The 13,632-nt window shown below is 55.1% G+C and overlaps 6 protein-coding genes across 6 annotated transcripts; 3 read left to right on the forward strand and 3 right to left on the reverse strand.

Annotated features, from left to right (window-relative positions):
* Positions 1–231: 231 nt before the first annotated feature.
* K489DRAFT_428947 (LIP-domain-containing protein) lies at positions 232–1,485 on the reverse strand (the record flags this gene model as incomplete). Its single annotated transcript, XM_033608353.1, has 1 exon — positions 232–1,485. One exon carries the CDS (start codon positions 1,483–1,485, stop codon positions 232–234), a length of 1,254 nt encoding a protein of 417 aa, XP_033463638.1.
* Positions 1,486–4,031: 2,546 nt separating this feature from the next.
* Positions 4,032–5,165, forward strand: K489DRAFT_377033 (uncharacterized protein). The gene has a single exon (XM_033604063.1). The coding sequence runs from the start codon at positions 4,468–4,470 to the stop codon at positions 4,945–4,947; it is 480 nt and encodes a 159-aa protein (XP_033463639.1). The 5' UTR covers positions 4,032–4,467; the 3' UTR covers positions 4,948–5,165.
* Positions 5,166–5,922: 757 nt separating this feature from the next.
* Positions 5,923–6,786, reverse strand: K489DRAFT_312689 (actin cytoskeleton protein; the record flags this gene model as incomplete). Its single annotated transcript, XM_033600883.1, has 2 exons — positions 5,923–6,613; positions 6,710–6,786. 2 exons carry the CDS (start codon positions 6,784–6,786, stop codon positions 5,923–5,925), a joined length of 768 nt encoding a protein of 255 aa, XP_033463640.1.
* A 1,101-nt stretch (positions 6,787–7,887) lies between these two features.
* K489DRAFT_120753 (uncharacterized protein) lies at positions 7,888–9,105 on the forward strand. Its single transcript, XM_033598965.1, has 2 exons — positions 7,888–8,866; positions 8,912–9,105. The coding sequence occupies exons 1-2, from the start codon at positions 8,097–8,099 to the stop codon at positions 8,970–8,972; spliced, it is 831 nt and encodes a 276-aa protein (XP_033463641.1). The 5' UTR covers positions 7,888–8,096; the 3' UTR covers positions 8,973–9,105.
* A 1,290-nt stretch (positions 9,106–10,395) lies between these two features.
* Positions 10,396–11,571, reverse strand: K489DRAFT_407326 (uncharacterized protein; the record flags this gene model as incomplete). The annotated part of the gene is made up of 1 exon (XM_033607353.1): positions 10,396–11,571. One exon carries the CDS (start codon positions 11,569–11,571, stop codon positions 10,396–10,398), a length of 1,176 nt encoding a protein of 391 aa, XP_033463642.1.
* Positions 11,572–11,726: 155 nt separating this feature from the next.
* On the forward strand, positions 11,727–12,313 carry K489DRAFT_120730 (uncharacterized protein). The gene has a single exon (XM_033598964.1). The coding sequence runs from the start codon at positions 11,882–11,884 to the stop codon at positions 12,218–12,220; it is 339 nt and encodes a 112-aa protein (XP_033463643.1). The 5' UTR covers positions 11,727–11,881; the 3' UTR covers positions 12,221–12,313.
* Positions 12,314–13,632: the final 1,319 nt, after the last annotated feature.

The following is a 13,632-nucleotide window of genomic DNA, read 5'->3' on the forward strand; positions in this document are numbered from 1 at the left end:
AACACCATGAAGTGTAAGCATCAAAGAGCATTGTATTGGTTGTCAGTTTGTGATGTGGATCCGAGCATCTTGTGATGTCGTAAGTATACCTTGTACAGTAATCCTCCCCTTGGAGTCGGCGCAACGTCTTGAGCTAGAGGGTTCAGCACTCTGGTAGAGACGGTTCACTCAAGACCGTTAGAGGCGTCGGCGTCGGCGGTTCGAACGGGATATCACTCATTATGATGGCAATCACAAGCCCGGTGGAGTCATCTTGCCCCATGGTTGTCCACAGGTGACGGGGCCTACGCTTCCATCCAGAACATCATACGTAAAGTATCGAGCGCGCTTACCCCCATCGATCCCAGCCTGGGCGTGCTTGTCGCCATTGAAAAGTTCAAAGGCAATGTTTGCACCCTGTGCGCACTGTTCTTTGACATATTCCTGGGCCGTAGCTACGGGAATGATATCGTCCACCGAACCATGGAACTGGTAACGGAGCATCTTTGGGGCAGGGGGGGCATTCGCGTTGATGGTCTTCAGCAACGAGTTGCCGGCGAAAACGTTCGATAAGGGGGTCCCGGAGGCAAGAACGTCGACGTTGAACATCTTGGTATAGTCCACATACTGATTCTCGGGGGCCTGGTTCTGGTTACCAGCACAGTAGCCGGGGGTGCGGAAAGCGGTCGCATTGGAGCGTCCCTGAGCGTTGTAGTTGGAAATGAAGTATTGGTTCAAGCTCGAGTAAGCGTTGGCAAGACCAAAGAACCCGGCTGCAGCAAGCCAGGAGTATGGACCCTTGTTGATTTGCTGCACGACGGCGCGCAGGTCAGTGGGCAAGCCACCGTAAGCGACGGCGGTGATGTTGAGGCTCGGCGCATAGCTCTTTGCCAAAGATGCCGCCCAGACTGCGGTGTGAGCGCCACCGCTGTACCCGTAGATTGCTACTGGGGTGTTGGATGGAAGGCTGAACGAGTTGAACGTAGCACGGATAGCGTCAAGCGCCGCGTAGCCTTCGGTTTCGCCAGCCAACCAGCCAGATTTGGAGCCTAGAGCATCGGGAGTGACCACATAATAGCCTCGATCGAGTGCATTGGAAACTGCAATTGAACCCTCGCTCGCAACAAGGTTGGTGTTGTTTGAATTGGACCCTGAAACGAATCCCCAGCTAGGTGCACAGTCCAGGTTGGTTGAGTCCTCGGCAGTCGAATACATCCACAGCGTCGGGGGCTTTGTCTCATTCTCTTTCCTCGTAGGAACCCAGACCGTGGCCACAGTAAGATCTGCGACTCCGCCAGTACGATTGGTCCTGTAGGCTACCTGGTAGGCTTGCTTCAGGAAAATTCCAGATACGACGACAGTCGTCTTCACCTCTCGGATCGCAATAACGGCACCAGGGCTGTAAGCACTTATGTTGGCAGGCACGGTGTAGAAGCTGTCGCGACTCGGCGGCACCGTCTGAGCGCTGACCAGGCCAAACGACGCCAAGGTCAGAACCAACTTCATGATCACCTGCATGGGGTGACGAGATGATGTCTTGTGGTGCTTCGTTGTGTTGTGTTCAGATGTGCGTATAAGATTTTCGGGACGTCTGATCGGGCAAGCAAATTGGAGATGCTTCGAATGAATTGCTTTGGTCAACATGGAATGCCAGATGGGCAGAGCAGACGGGCTATTTATGTTCTTCTCCAGCAGTGGCCGAGCAGCTGCCGCGCATCTACGAGTACCGCTGTTGGTAAATTGATCTTGCCAAAAGATCCTGAAGATAGGACTGTCCGTTTTCAATTGCGCGTACTGTTGGTCTCGTCCAATTTAGACGTTCAGCCTCCAGTAAGGAGTGTCATCGTTCGGCGATGTCAAGGGTAAACGCGTCTGTTGGTGGAATGGGGATATCGACAGAGCGATGGGAAGAGGTCAGCACGCCACCAACGACCGGAAGTGATGCTTTCCAAATCAAGTTCTGATAGTGTTCAGAGGATCATGGAGGTTAAGATTTAAAGGGAACCAGGCTGTTGTCAGCAGCCTCAATGATTTTGAGTTTGGACTAAAATTGGTCGTTTTGGCGGCGACGAAAGCCGACACTTCCGTGGAAGGTTTCTATCACTGGAAAATCATGGCACATTTCATGTCTAAAGCATGTTTCCTCTGGATGCGAGGCGTGTGATAGACTGCCACGCGACGCTGATAGTTATTGTTCTGTCATCAAACCGCGAAGGTAAATCTGATGCATGATCTCACACACGGAAACCCATGCTTGGCGCTCGTTGTGACCGGTGGAGGTTAAGCTTCAAAGTGATCGATGGCGATCCATGCGGCGTGAAACTCATCTTGTTGCACTAGTGGAAACGGGCAGGGTCTTCGCGGAGACTCACGGATCAGAAATCCGATTCGAGTTTGGCGGAAGTCCTTGGTCGGTCCTTGGTCGGAGTCCTTGGTGGAGGTCCTTGGTGAATTCAAAGTCCTTGGTGGAAGTCCTCAGCGAACGATAGTCCTTGACAAATGATCGCGGGATTCCATGCAGTAGTACAGCCTCGTGGGAGGCCTGGTTGGTGAAATTCACCAACATCTTGCTGCTGGGGTCACGGTTTCTGCTTTGCTGACCACCGGAGATGAGGCGTAAGCGCTGCTGCATGTATTGTAGTGCTTGATCCTGGTAGTTCTCCAGATTGTCACTCCCCGGAGAAAATGATACGATCCATCGCGTGCAATCCAGACCGGGATCCAGAGAGATTGGCGATGCGTGAGACGGCTGAGTCGATGGTCATCCAAGGCCTAAGAATTCTGTTGTCATTTTCGACCAACCACGGCCGTTGCCGAACCCTAACAGCACAACTTCCATACAGTCCAACGGGGACCAAAAACAAAGGGCAAATATCACTATGATCTACGTGCCAAAAGCTTGCCTTTATTCCGTCCCCAACGTGAACGCCATCGTTGCCCACCTGGTGGGCAAGCAGCGATGTATTAATGCGATTGATAAAGGGCGCAAGCATCAGAGGGCTCCACAGGCCGTATCGCACTCTGGCTCCCGAGCGTCTCAAAGCCTTGCTGAAATCTGTACCATCGTTCGAATCAAGGACGAATTGTTGTCACAGCCGGACGTTCTCGTCATCGCACCGCCGGCGATGATCCTCATCTGCGACACGACAAAGGTCCATCGATGTGATTCCGTATCCGCACTCGACAAGCTGCGAGTGTTTCCGTCCCAGCTCCGCAGAAGGAGATGAAGGGCGAATGGCGCAGAGCGAGCGAGATTCTCGTACGGCATGACGAACGTTCATTCGAGCTCGAAGCTACCAAGACGCACATACGTACGGGACAGTGTCAACAAAAGTCGCGAGTACCGCAGATGCGAGAGAACCAGAGTTTCTGTGCGATACGAGTATACCCATTGATCGACATTGTTACATTGCCCATGTGCAGGAGACACGCTTTGGTAGGTGCTTCTGTCGTGCAGCAGCAGTAGCATCACACGTGGTTCTGCTATGCGCCGGTGATGGACGGCCATTGCATACACTCCAGGGCTATCAAGCTCCAGCAGAGTACGTGCGGTGATCTTTCCGAAGGTCCTCTGCAGCAGGCGGTATTCGATGACTGCCCAGGTGGTCACTCCTATGCTTGCCTGTTCTGGTGGTTAAAATTCAAAATAGCCGAAAGTGACGTCCAACAGGGTCGTGGTGGGACAATTACTGTACATACTACATACTGTGGACTATGGTGGAGCAAGGGTCCTCTTTGGCAAAGTGCAACTTCATAAGATGCGCATGTACTGTACTGCACTGTCCAGTACTGGATGACTACCAGGTACACAGCACCTTGAAATGCCGACAGCAACGTTCCATTGCCGAGTCGCTAAAACATTGGGCAAAGACCGTATTCGTTCTATTTTGAGCATCCATCCACCGAATTTGCCTCAAAGTTTAAGTAATGATCGACAAAACGCCTAGACCTCCCAAAGCCAAATGACGATGTTACTGTGGGGAGGAACTTGGACTTTCCACTACTTCCCAATTTCTGGGCAAATCCTCGTCCCTCGATCGACTTGGGGTTTGGCTTGCCGGGCGCCCGAACCCTCCACATCCGACCGCCACTATAGTGTCCTCCTAGAGTACCGATCCACTTCATTAGCCAATGTCACCTTGAAACGTCACTGTCGGCAAAGAACGCCATGGTGAATTATCGGTGCCACTGACTGGGTGGTAGGCGTGCGTAGTTCGTCATTGTCATGGATGATGCTAGTGTTCGTAGAGTCAATGTCACAAACGGGAAACACAGTCATGGCACATCCCGAACACCAATGACGACGACCCAAGACCATCGACGAGAGGAAGCAGATATATAAACAACTTCCTGACCTCTCCATCAACAGTTTTCTTTCCCATCATCCACCACAGCAACAATCAAGCAATCCAGCCTCATCACCAACTCCAACCAACATCAAACCACTCCACCGATCCACTCCAACCAACCAACCAACCAACCTTCAAAATGCGTGCCTCCACCATCATCGCCCTCGCCTCCTCCACCCTGGTCGCCGCGGCGCCCACTCCCCGCGACACCAGCAGCAGCAGCAACATCTTCGAGATCAGCGACTTCGTCTTCGGCTGCACCAACGACTGCGGCTGGTCCTTCAAGGCGACCATCACGGGCAGCAACCCACCGACCCACCCCAGCCTGGACACGCCCGTGACGTGCGCGGGCAACTTCAACGTGCAGGACCCGTCGTCGGGCCAGCAGTACGTGGACTGCAGCGCGACGGGCGACGCCAAGACCTCGCTGGTCGCCAACATCGACCCCAAGACCAACGTCCTGAGCCTGTTGTACCTCGTCAGCGCGCCCGAGGACGGCAACAACTACCGCTACCTCGGCCAGAAGGAGGTCTACGCCGTCACCGGGCCCGACGCCGACAAGCAGGCCGCCGACTTCTCCGTCCCGCAGACCTTCGAGGCGGCCACCCCCATCTTCTAGATGGATGATGATGCCGACGATGATGGGAACCAGAGAGCACCAAGGCGGATAGCGTGCAGCGCTGAGAGAAAGAGAGATGTGAGAGCATGGCGGCATTTGTTTCGGGCATTGGCATAGCGAACAAGGCATTGATTTGGGCATTTACAACAACCAAAAAAACCCACCTTCCTTTTTTTCCAATTAATCATAATCAATCAATCAAATTTGTTTCGGACAAATCGGAAATTCCATCTTCGATGCAAATCACCTCCCCCTTAAGGAAACTCAATCCTCTTGATAAAAATATCTCGGAGATTCAACCCCATGATCCGTCGGAATTGCCATCATCTGTACTCCCTCCGTCCATCCATCATGGGCAAATGTAAATTTCCTTTTCTTTTTTCTTTTCGTGGGAGGGTGGGGAGGTTGAGATGACGCATCTTCGGATGACTTTCTCCCCCATATATCCATGTGATGAGTTATGATGCCGCGAGTAGAGAGAACGGTCGGCGGGAAGTCGCACATGCTGTAGAGGGGGAGATGTACGCTCTGACGCGGAAAAGGTGACGGGTCTCATTCATTCATGATTCATTCTATTTGTTTGTTTTATTTTTGGGGAAAGGACAGTCGCCTTTTGCGTCCGGGATGGGATCTCGTAGATCAACGGTGATGATTAGGCATCTCGGATTGGTGGAAAGTGGGAGAGGCAACGGGAAGGAACAGCGGCATAGGCGAGACGATGGAAAAAAAGGCCAAGACGTTGCGGAACATGCAGGATGGAGCAACAAAAACACAGGTTCGAGTGGATATCATTATTCGTGACGTTGGTAAGAAAGAAAAGAAAAAAGAAAACTGCCTATGGAAACTCGCTCCCATCTCCACGACCAGCGATGAGCATGGACGAAACCATGTATGGAGGGGGGTCTCCGACTCTCTCCCTCTCTTCTTCATCGCTCGGATCGACAACCTCTCACATCCATTTGGTGATCGGCCTCCTCACGCCTTGGTCTCCGTCGGCGCGGCCTCGGCCACCTTCTCCGAGGCTGCGGGAGCCTCGCCGCTGCCCTGTGCGGCGGTCTGCCCGGCGCCCAGGTCCTTGGGGTCCTTGCCCTGCTTCAGGGCGGCCAGGTGGCGGGCCTCGTTGTGCACGTCGAGGACCTGCTTCTGGCCCTGGTCGTAGAAGGCGCGGAGACGCTGGCCGGTGGGGGTCTCCTGGGCCTTGTCGAAGTACGAGTACAGGCTCTTCCAGCCGTCGGTGGCGCGCTGGGTGATGCTGTACTTCTGGTCCAGGCCCTGGGCGGTCTCGGTCGCCTTGAAGCGCTGGTCGAACTGGGTGAGGGCGGTGGTGAAGCGGGTGCTGATGCCGTGCTGCTGGTCGAGGGCCAGGGCGCGCTGGATCGCGTTGTCGCCGATCACGTAGCCGTGGGCGAGCATCTCGGCCACCACGCGGGAGCGGGGCTTGTCCTCCTGGGAGAGTTCGTCGTCTTTGCCGTCGCCGCCGCGGGCGCCGCTCAGGTCGTCGAGGGATTGGGCCGCGCTGACGTGGACCTGGCTGGGGCCGAGCTGGGTGTTGTCGAGGAGGAGCGCGGTCTTGGCGGCGGTCTCCTTCTCGAAGGTGACGGTGGCCGATTGGGTGCTGGCCTTCTCGCTGGTCTCGGGGGTGAGGGAGAGGGAGGAGATCTTGCCGCTGAGAGGGAGAGAGAGAGATCGTTAGCTGCGAGTCACTGGAGGTGGTTTCATGATGTGGTGAGGACCAGTCTCGGAGACGGGAGAAAAGACGTACCAGAAGCTGAAGAAGTCACGGACTTCCTTCTCGGAGGTCTCGCCAGCGATGTTCTTGACGTGGACGGTGGTGGACATGATTGTGGTGTGGTGTGAGTGTGATGTGAGTGTGTGTGTGTGATGTGTGTGGGATGTGTGTGTGTGTCGGTCGTGATGATGTGTATGGTATCGTGACGGCGTTGGAGTTGTAATATTGGGTATATGAGAGTGAAACTGGGTCGAAGAGAAGATGCAGGGAAGAGATGCTATCTTGTTATTATACTACTGCAGCAGTTTTTCTACGCGTCGTCAGATGGGCGCAGCAGCAATCGCCTGCAAGTGACAGGCGGAAAACAATTTGTGTGTGTGTGATGATGTCTTCCTTGCTCTGAAAGCTGCTCGTGTTGGGCAAAATTGATGGCCGCCCGCGTACGTCATTGCCTCTCCCTCTCCCCCCGCCGGTTTGCATGTGCGAGAGAGAGGGGGGCAAATTACTCTCCAGATACATTCATTTCCAAGGTTACCTAGGTATTATTACTGTATCATCATATCCACAACACATACACACATCCCACGCAATATGGATATGTCTGCCAGCTTGGAACAGGATCGATCCTCTCCGTCTATTATTACGCGTGTCTTCTCCCCTTTCGCCGCCCGTGTGGCTGAGAGGCTGAGAGGCTGAGGGTTTTTTCCCACTCTCTGTCTCTCATATGTCATCGGGAGGGAAAGGCGGAGGACTTGCGTCACTGGCACACAACCGGGCCAGCTTTGACTGGAGAAAGAGAAGAAGAAAAGTAAAAAGTTGGTCATTTGGACGGGATGATTGAGTGATTGATCCACCCGTGATGAACAAGTCCACCTGCACCTGCATACATTATGTACATATGTAGAAAGAACCGAAGGACGATGAGGCGTCGATTGTGGCGGTGCGAGATCACCAAGGGACCATTCCAGCAAAAAAAAAGAAAACTCGTTCGGATCGTACATACGTAGGTGCAGGTGTCTTCATGACGTTCAGATCGATGGATGGCAATTGCAGGACATCGTCGGCGTCCATTCTCAGCCCTGGATAGGCCCCGAGGAAGTGATCATTGGGACAGGAGACGAGACGAGACGTGGTGATGATGGTGATGATGAGGATGATGATGACAAAGATGATGACAAAGATTCTTTGTAGGAACGGCCGCCTGCAGGTGGGCGCTTTCCTTCCGTGCAGACATGACGAGTATCGACATCGAAATCCTTCGTATTACCTCCAACGCTTATCAGCAGTGATGAACTCGTCCTGCAGGCTGGAGCGCCCGACGTAACAATAACAACGAGATATACATTTGCCCGTGTCCGAGCGAGTGGTCCTCCTCCAGCACGATGCCTTGGCCGCTCACGACCTCATCGAGATCATCGAGATGATGGAGAGGAAGAACCATCTCTGCCAGTTTTTGCTACCCGAGCCTTTTCCTCTTTCTTCCCTTGAGCGTCACGCTGTTGACTTTCTGATCGATCCCTTCCTCCGATCGATGCTGTCCCGCGTGATGATCCCTAGACGGCCTCATGGCAACATTACTCTCTCTTCCCTTCTCTGCTCTCTCGACAGACACGGAACCGCGAAAACAAACGAGACACGAACCCCTATCTTCACATTCTCTTCTCTTCGTCTTCTCTTCCTTTCATTCCCTCTCCAAAAGACCATTCCATCCTGCCTCCCTCCTCCTCAGTTCTTAAACATCTGCTCATCCCAGCCGATCTCATGCGAATGCTCCCCGCCCAAGGCAGGGATCGCCGGTAATTCCGGCACATCCTTGTCCTTGACCCGCTTCGACTCGCGAGGGTTCTCCGATCCGGCGGCGGGGTCCTCGGCCACGGCGTCCAGCATGCCGCCGTCGTCGTGGGCGTTGGCGAACCCGCTCCGGCGCCCGCCGAACCACGTGCTCGAGCGTTTGTTGCGGAGCGAGCGCGGCTGCGACTGCGACTGCGATGGTTGTTGCTGTTGTTGCGGTTGTGATGAGGCGGGCGCGGCGGAGGAGGATGCGATGCTGAAACCGGGCGATTGCGGCCTGCTGCTGGTCGTGGCGAGGGTGTCCTGTGAGGCGCGCGGGAGGTTCAGCGAGCCGCGGGAGGAGGAGAAGGATTTCCGGAGGCTGCGGAGGCTGAACAGCTTGCGCGGCTTGTCGTCCACGTCCTCGTGCGCGTGATGGCGGCTGCTGCTGCTGCCAGGCGACAGGGGGTTGTGCCTCGCGCTGTCGGCTCGTGTCCGGGAACTCATCTCCGCCGCCGAGGAGTAGGAAGCTGGGGTTGGTTTCTTCTGTTGCTGCTGCTGCTCGCCGTCTTTCTCCTCGTCTGAGGTTAATTCGTCCTGCACGGCGGGGAAGGGCTCCAGGGGGAGACGCTCCAGCTCTTCGGCGGGGACCTCGAAGGCGGTGCCGGCGCTGAGGGAGAACTTCGGCGGCTCGTAGGTGAGGACGTAGGAGGGCCGTCGGCCGGAAGGCGGTGACATCGTCGCGGCGGGCATTTTCGTTCGAGGCGAGAGGGTGTAAAAGAAAAAGTGGGGATGGATCGAATGGATGATCTTCTGCTTCTGTACAAAGAACCCTTGCTCTTCGGAAAGATCTTTTTGCTTTCCCGTTTTCGTGGGCGATCTAGGCGAATCTGCCGCTCTCTCACGATTGTGGTTCGAGACGGGGGGAAACGCCGGGGCGGATGTCGGAGGATGACGTGCCGGAAAACGCGCAAAAAAAAAGACGTTGGCTACCCGCGATCTGCTGGTTCAGATGACGGAGGGCGTGTGCAGCAAACAGGCGCTCTTGGTCACTCGAGAAGTCACCAACGGCCGCTGTTCTGGACGTGTAGATTTCGGAGAATTACAAGAGGAAGAGGAAGAAGGAGACTGACAATGCGCCATCAATCGGAGAAAAGATAGACAGAGAGCGAGAGACACGTGCACAGCCCGCCCGCGCGAGAGAGTGAAAAGAAAGAACGCTGCCAATGGCCGTGGAATAACGCAATGGCTGGACGATCCATCACATAGCGTGCGGACAGTCCCCACGGCCCTTGGTGGTTAACTTTTTCGACGGCCGGTTTCTCTGTGATTTCACGGGCTGCTGCTGCGCGCGTCCACGCACGCACGTCCGCACGCACGTACGCACGCATTCACTCTCACGCGCACGTCCGGCGATGGATGCCCGAACTCCGCCGAGGCGGCCACGGCCGCATCTAGTGCTGACTAATCCCGCATGTCCCGCCTGTCTGGGAAGGAATCCCGAAGCGATGGGACAGATCTCGGGAGGGAGAGTGGCTACATGGTCATTTGCGCGTGGCGTCCAATCGGCGGTCGAGCACGTCGTTGTTCTCCCCCCACGTCAGCATGTTTTCACAGGAGTGGTTTGACGATCTGTTGATCCGTATCCACTGCGGGACGATCAACAATTTCCGGCAGGAGCACAAGGAACACCCATGTTGTGTTGACGATGATGCTTCGACGGGGAGGAACGAGAATGGGTTGGGGCGCGAGGCAGTCATGGCAGGCAGGCAGGCAAAGATGTGCTCCTTCTCATCTATCGTTAATCGAAAAAAAACTATTGCAAGCAAATTGGTATCAAGCATAAAAAAAGACCTCCAGGAATTTCGTTCCATGGGAATCTAAAAGATCTTCCCCCCTCCCGTCCGTCCGTCCACCTCATAAAGCCCAACGCCGGCCCCATTCCCCAATCACAGCGTCTGGAACTGAATCTTGTACAAGTAATTCTTGTATCCGCTGCCCAGATCGACCGTCTCGCTGACATAGATGTCGCGGCCGTTGCCCTCGTTCTCGCTCATGCCGGGGTGCGCCTGGAATGAATACTGGCCGCGGAAATCCGGTCCGCCGCTGGGGAAGGCCATGAGGAACGTCGAGAACGTCCAAGGTCCCTCCGGGCGCGGCGCGGTCATGTACACCATGTTCGGGCTACCGATCAGTCCGGGCAGGTCCTGGCCGATCCAGATGTAGATGTTGTAGTATGAGGAGTAGTAGAAGGTGCCTTGCTGCCCGTTACCCGCGTTGGGGATGATGGCGGTGAAAGACTCGGCGCCGGGGCCAGGGGGTGTCGAAACCCATTGGCCTCCGACCCAGTAGGTGTATGCGCCACGGTCTTCGATGCTGCCTTGGAGCACACGCGCGACCATCGTGCCGAAGCGACCTTGACCGTAGAGGTAAGCGTAGCCGTCGGGGCCGAGGACCCAACCGTATTGACCGAAGGGGACGGAGTTGGCGGGGTAGAAGTCTTGTTTGAACAAGGTTGTCGTCGGGAGGGTGTCGCCGGGCGCGCCGGTGTACACGCTGCGATAGAGACTGATGGCGGGAAAGTCCCCACTGTCGGTGCCGAGCTTATCGGAGTCGGGGAAATGCACCTCGCGGATCCAAGTGTAGAGCGTCACGGAGCCGTCGAGGCCGGTCACCGGCAACGGCGGTGAGTCGGGCCAGATGGGCCATCGGCCGGTGCTGCAGAACCCTGACGGAGAGCCCGACTTGCATTGGTTGTCGGCTGGAGGGTAGAACGCTTCGGTGTTCTTGGGGGTGACCACCAGTTGACCATTCTGGACCGCCGGTGTGCCATCGGCGTTCAAGTTCGACCAGCCGGCAGTGCTCTGAAATGTGATGCCCATGCCTCCATAGGCGGCGGAGTCTCGACAGACCCACAAGGAACGGCCACCGACCCGCGTTGAGCAGCACGAGTCGCGACTGTAATCCGGGCTGACGATCTCGGCGACGTACTGTGGTGGTCCTTGGATGAGAGGCTTAACAGACGATTGTGTAAGAACAAGTCTGCTGGTAGAGGGCACCTGGCCGCCTGCCATGACATGTGGGATTGCGAATAGGCATGCTGCCCAGAAGAGTGAAGAAGCCATTGTGACGATTGAATGAATGTGTGTTTGTTTGAGAGGCAAAAAGAGTGTGTTATATGATTCCGCTGGATGGCGATGGGTTGAAGGACTGGTTGGAAACAATGAGTGTGAATGTGGTTCTGACAGCCAAACGAGCAAAAGACAGGCGACCAGCACCTGCAACGGGATATCGAATGTACCAAGATGAAGAAAAGAGAAGGCCAAGTCAAACGGACGAAGAAAAGGGAATTAAGACGAGGAACATCGTCATGGGCTAGGGAGAACGTATGGGCATTGTTGGAAATCGCCAGTGTCGTGCTATTTCGGAGGGAGTATGCATTGTCCGTCCGGAATGTACGGCACAGCGGCCCTACAGCCTCGTCGGTGTGTCATGGAGGCACACATCGATCCACTTTTGGGAGGGGAGCAGGTAACGACAAGTGCGATATTTGCCCTCCCACGCGTTTCAGGTACTTGTGGACGAGTCAATCACACCGAAGGAATGATCTTCCGCCGTAGGCCTGCAGGCAACGCCGCGAAAAGGCCAAGCGCCTTGCTAGAGCCTAAGGAATTAGCAGTCAAGACGATCCAGCAGGCATGGCCAACCCCTTGGCCTAGCGATCACCCAGCCGCCCCGGTGGGACAGGCGTACTTCACTCTCGTCGGTGTATGACGATGGGTACTACTCGTGCCCGCATTCTCATGAGGCATGCATGGCCAGGTGATCATCGCAGCAGACGGTGTCAACCAGGTGGAGTCCAGCGATGAGGGGGGTGGGCAACGGACAAGGAAAAGTTGCGGAGTGGAGTGGAGAAGAAGAGCGATCGTCAGGAACAAGGGACGACGTTCGAGGACGGATGAATCATGATGCAGGTGGTGGGTCCTCCATGCCGGGTTTCCCCAATGCCGCCGTTGGGCAAAAGATGGGGCTGACACGCCGGCCGCCCGCACGGACTGTGTAGTAAGAAAAGACTTGGAGTTGGGAGACTGCCGTGCACGAATCGACCACTTATTATTATTATTATTATTATTATTATTATTGCTGTATGTACCCGCATCGGCAGGAGCTGCAGGACGGACAACAACGCACGCGACGAGAATATCCTACATACACCTAGGTACTACTGTAGCTGGGCCTGTTCTCTTCTTGAACTTTGGCGTGGCAGGTCCCGTTGTGTGTGAAGGTTTGGTACAGTACTTCCCACGCGGAAGTGAAGGAGGAAGCCACCACACTTGCGTTGTACATTGGCGGCGACGATATGATGACGGGAAACAACAAATGCCAGGGGTTTCCCGACCTCCCAACAATGGGCGTCGGGGGTGGTGGTGGTGGAGGTGGTGGTGTGGCGTTTTACCCAGGGCAGTTCCTCCTCCTGTCCTCCTGTCATCATCGGCATCAAGCGCGCTCACAGCGCTTACCATGCGCCCAATGTCTCTCCCTATGATAAGAATAATCTGCTGCTTTCTGTCTCTCCCTCCACTCATCGCTGTAGCTGTCCCACGGGCGGGTACCTGCAGTATACTTACTGTCCTCTCGACTACAGTACATGTTTCATCCTTTGGCCGTCTCAAATCATCTTCCGTCGTAACCTAGCACTCGGAGGAGAGAGAAAGAGAGAGGGGAGGACAAGTTCTCCCGTATTTCGTGTGCCGCCATTTTTACATGCGCACCTGCAGGGCTTTCAATCATCGTACATTAGTAGCAGTCAGGAAAGTGGTCACACGACGACTTCCTTCGTCCCTTCTCTAGCCATAATCATAATAATAATAAAAATTAGTCGATGGCGCGTGGACGACGGCCCCAACAAGATATCAAAAAAAGATTAAAAAAAGAGGGAAATTCCGTCGTGTCCAACGGTCGCGCCGTTGGTCCTATGCAGAATACGACATGCATTGCGAGCGGAGAAAAAAAGAAACCGGGCAGGCTGACAACGGCTCCTGTCATCACGCAAGGCACGTACAGCATTCGTTTTCCCCATCTGGGGAAGGGAAAACCGTTGCGGTGTCCCTTTCGCCTCTCGGCCCAGCCTCGCCTCTACCAGATTTATCCCGAGAGGAAGGACCCTCGATCGTCTTCCTCGGTGC

This window comes from Dissoconium aciculare, assembly GCF_010015565.1.
Source record: "Dissoconium aciculare CBS 342.82 unplaced genomic scaffold K489scaffold_2, whole genome shotgun sequence".
NCBI lineage: Eukaryota > Fungi > Ascomycota > Dothideomycetes > Mycosphaerellales > Dissoconiaceae > Dissoconium > Dissoconium aciculare.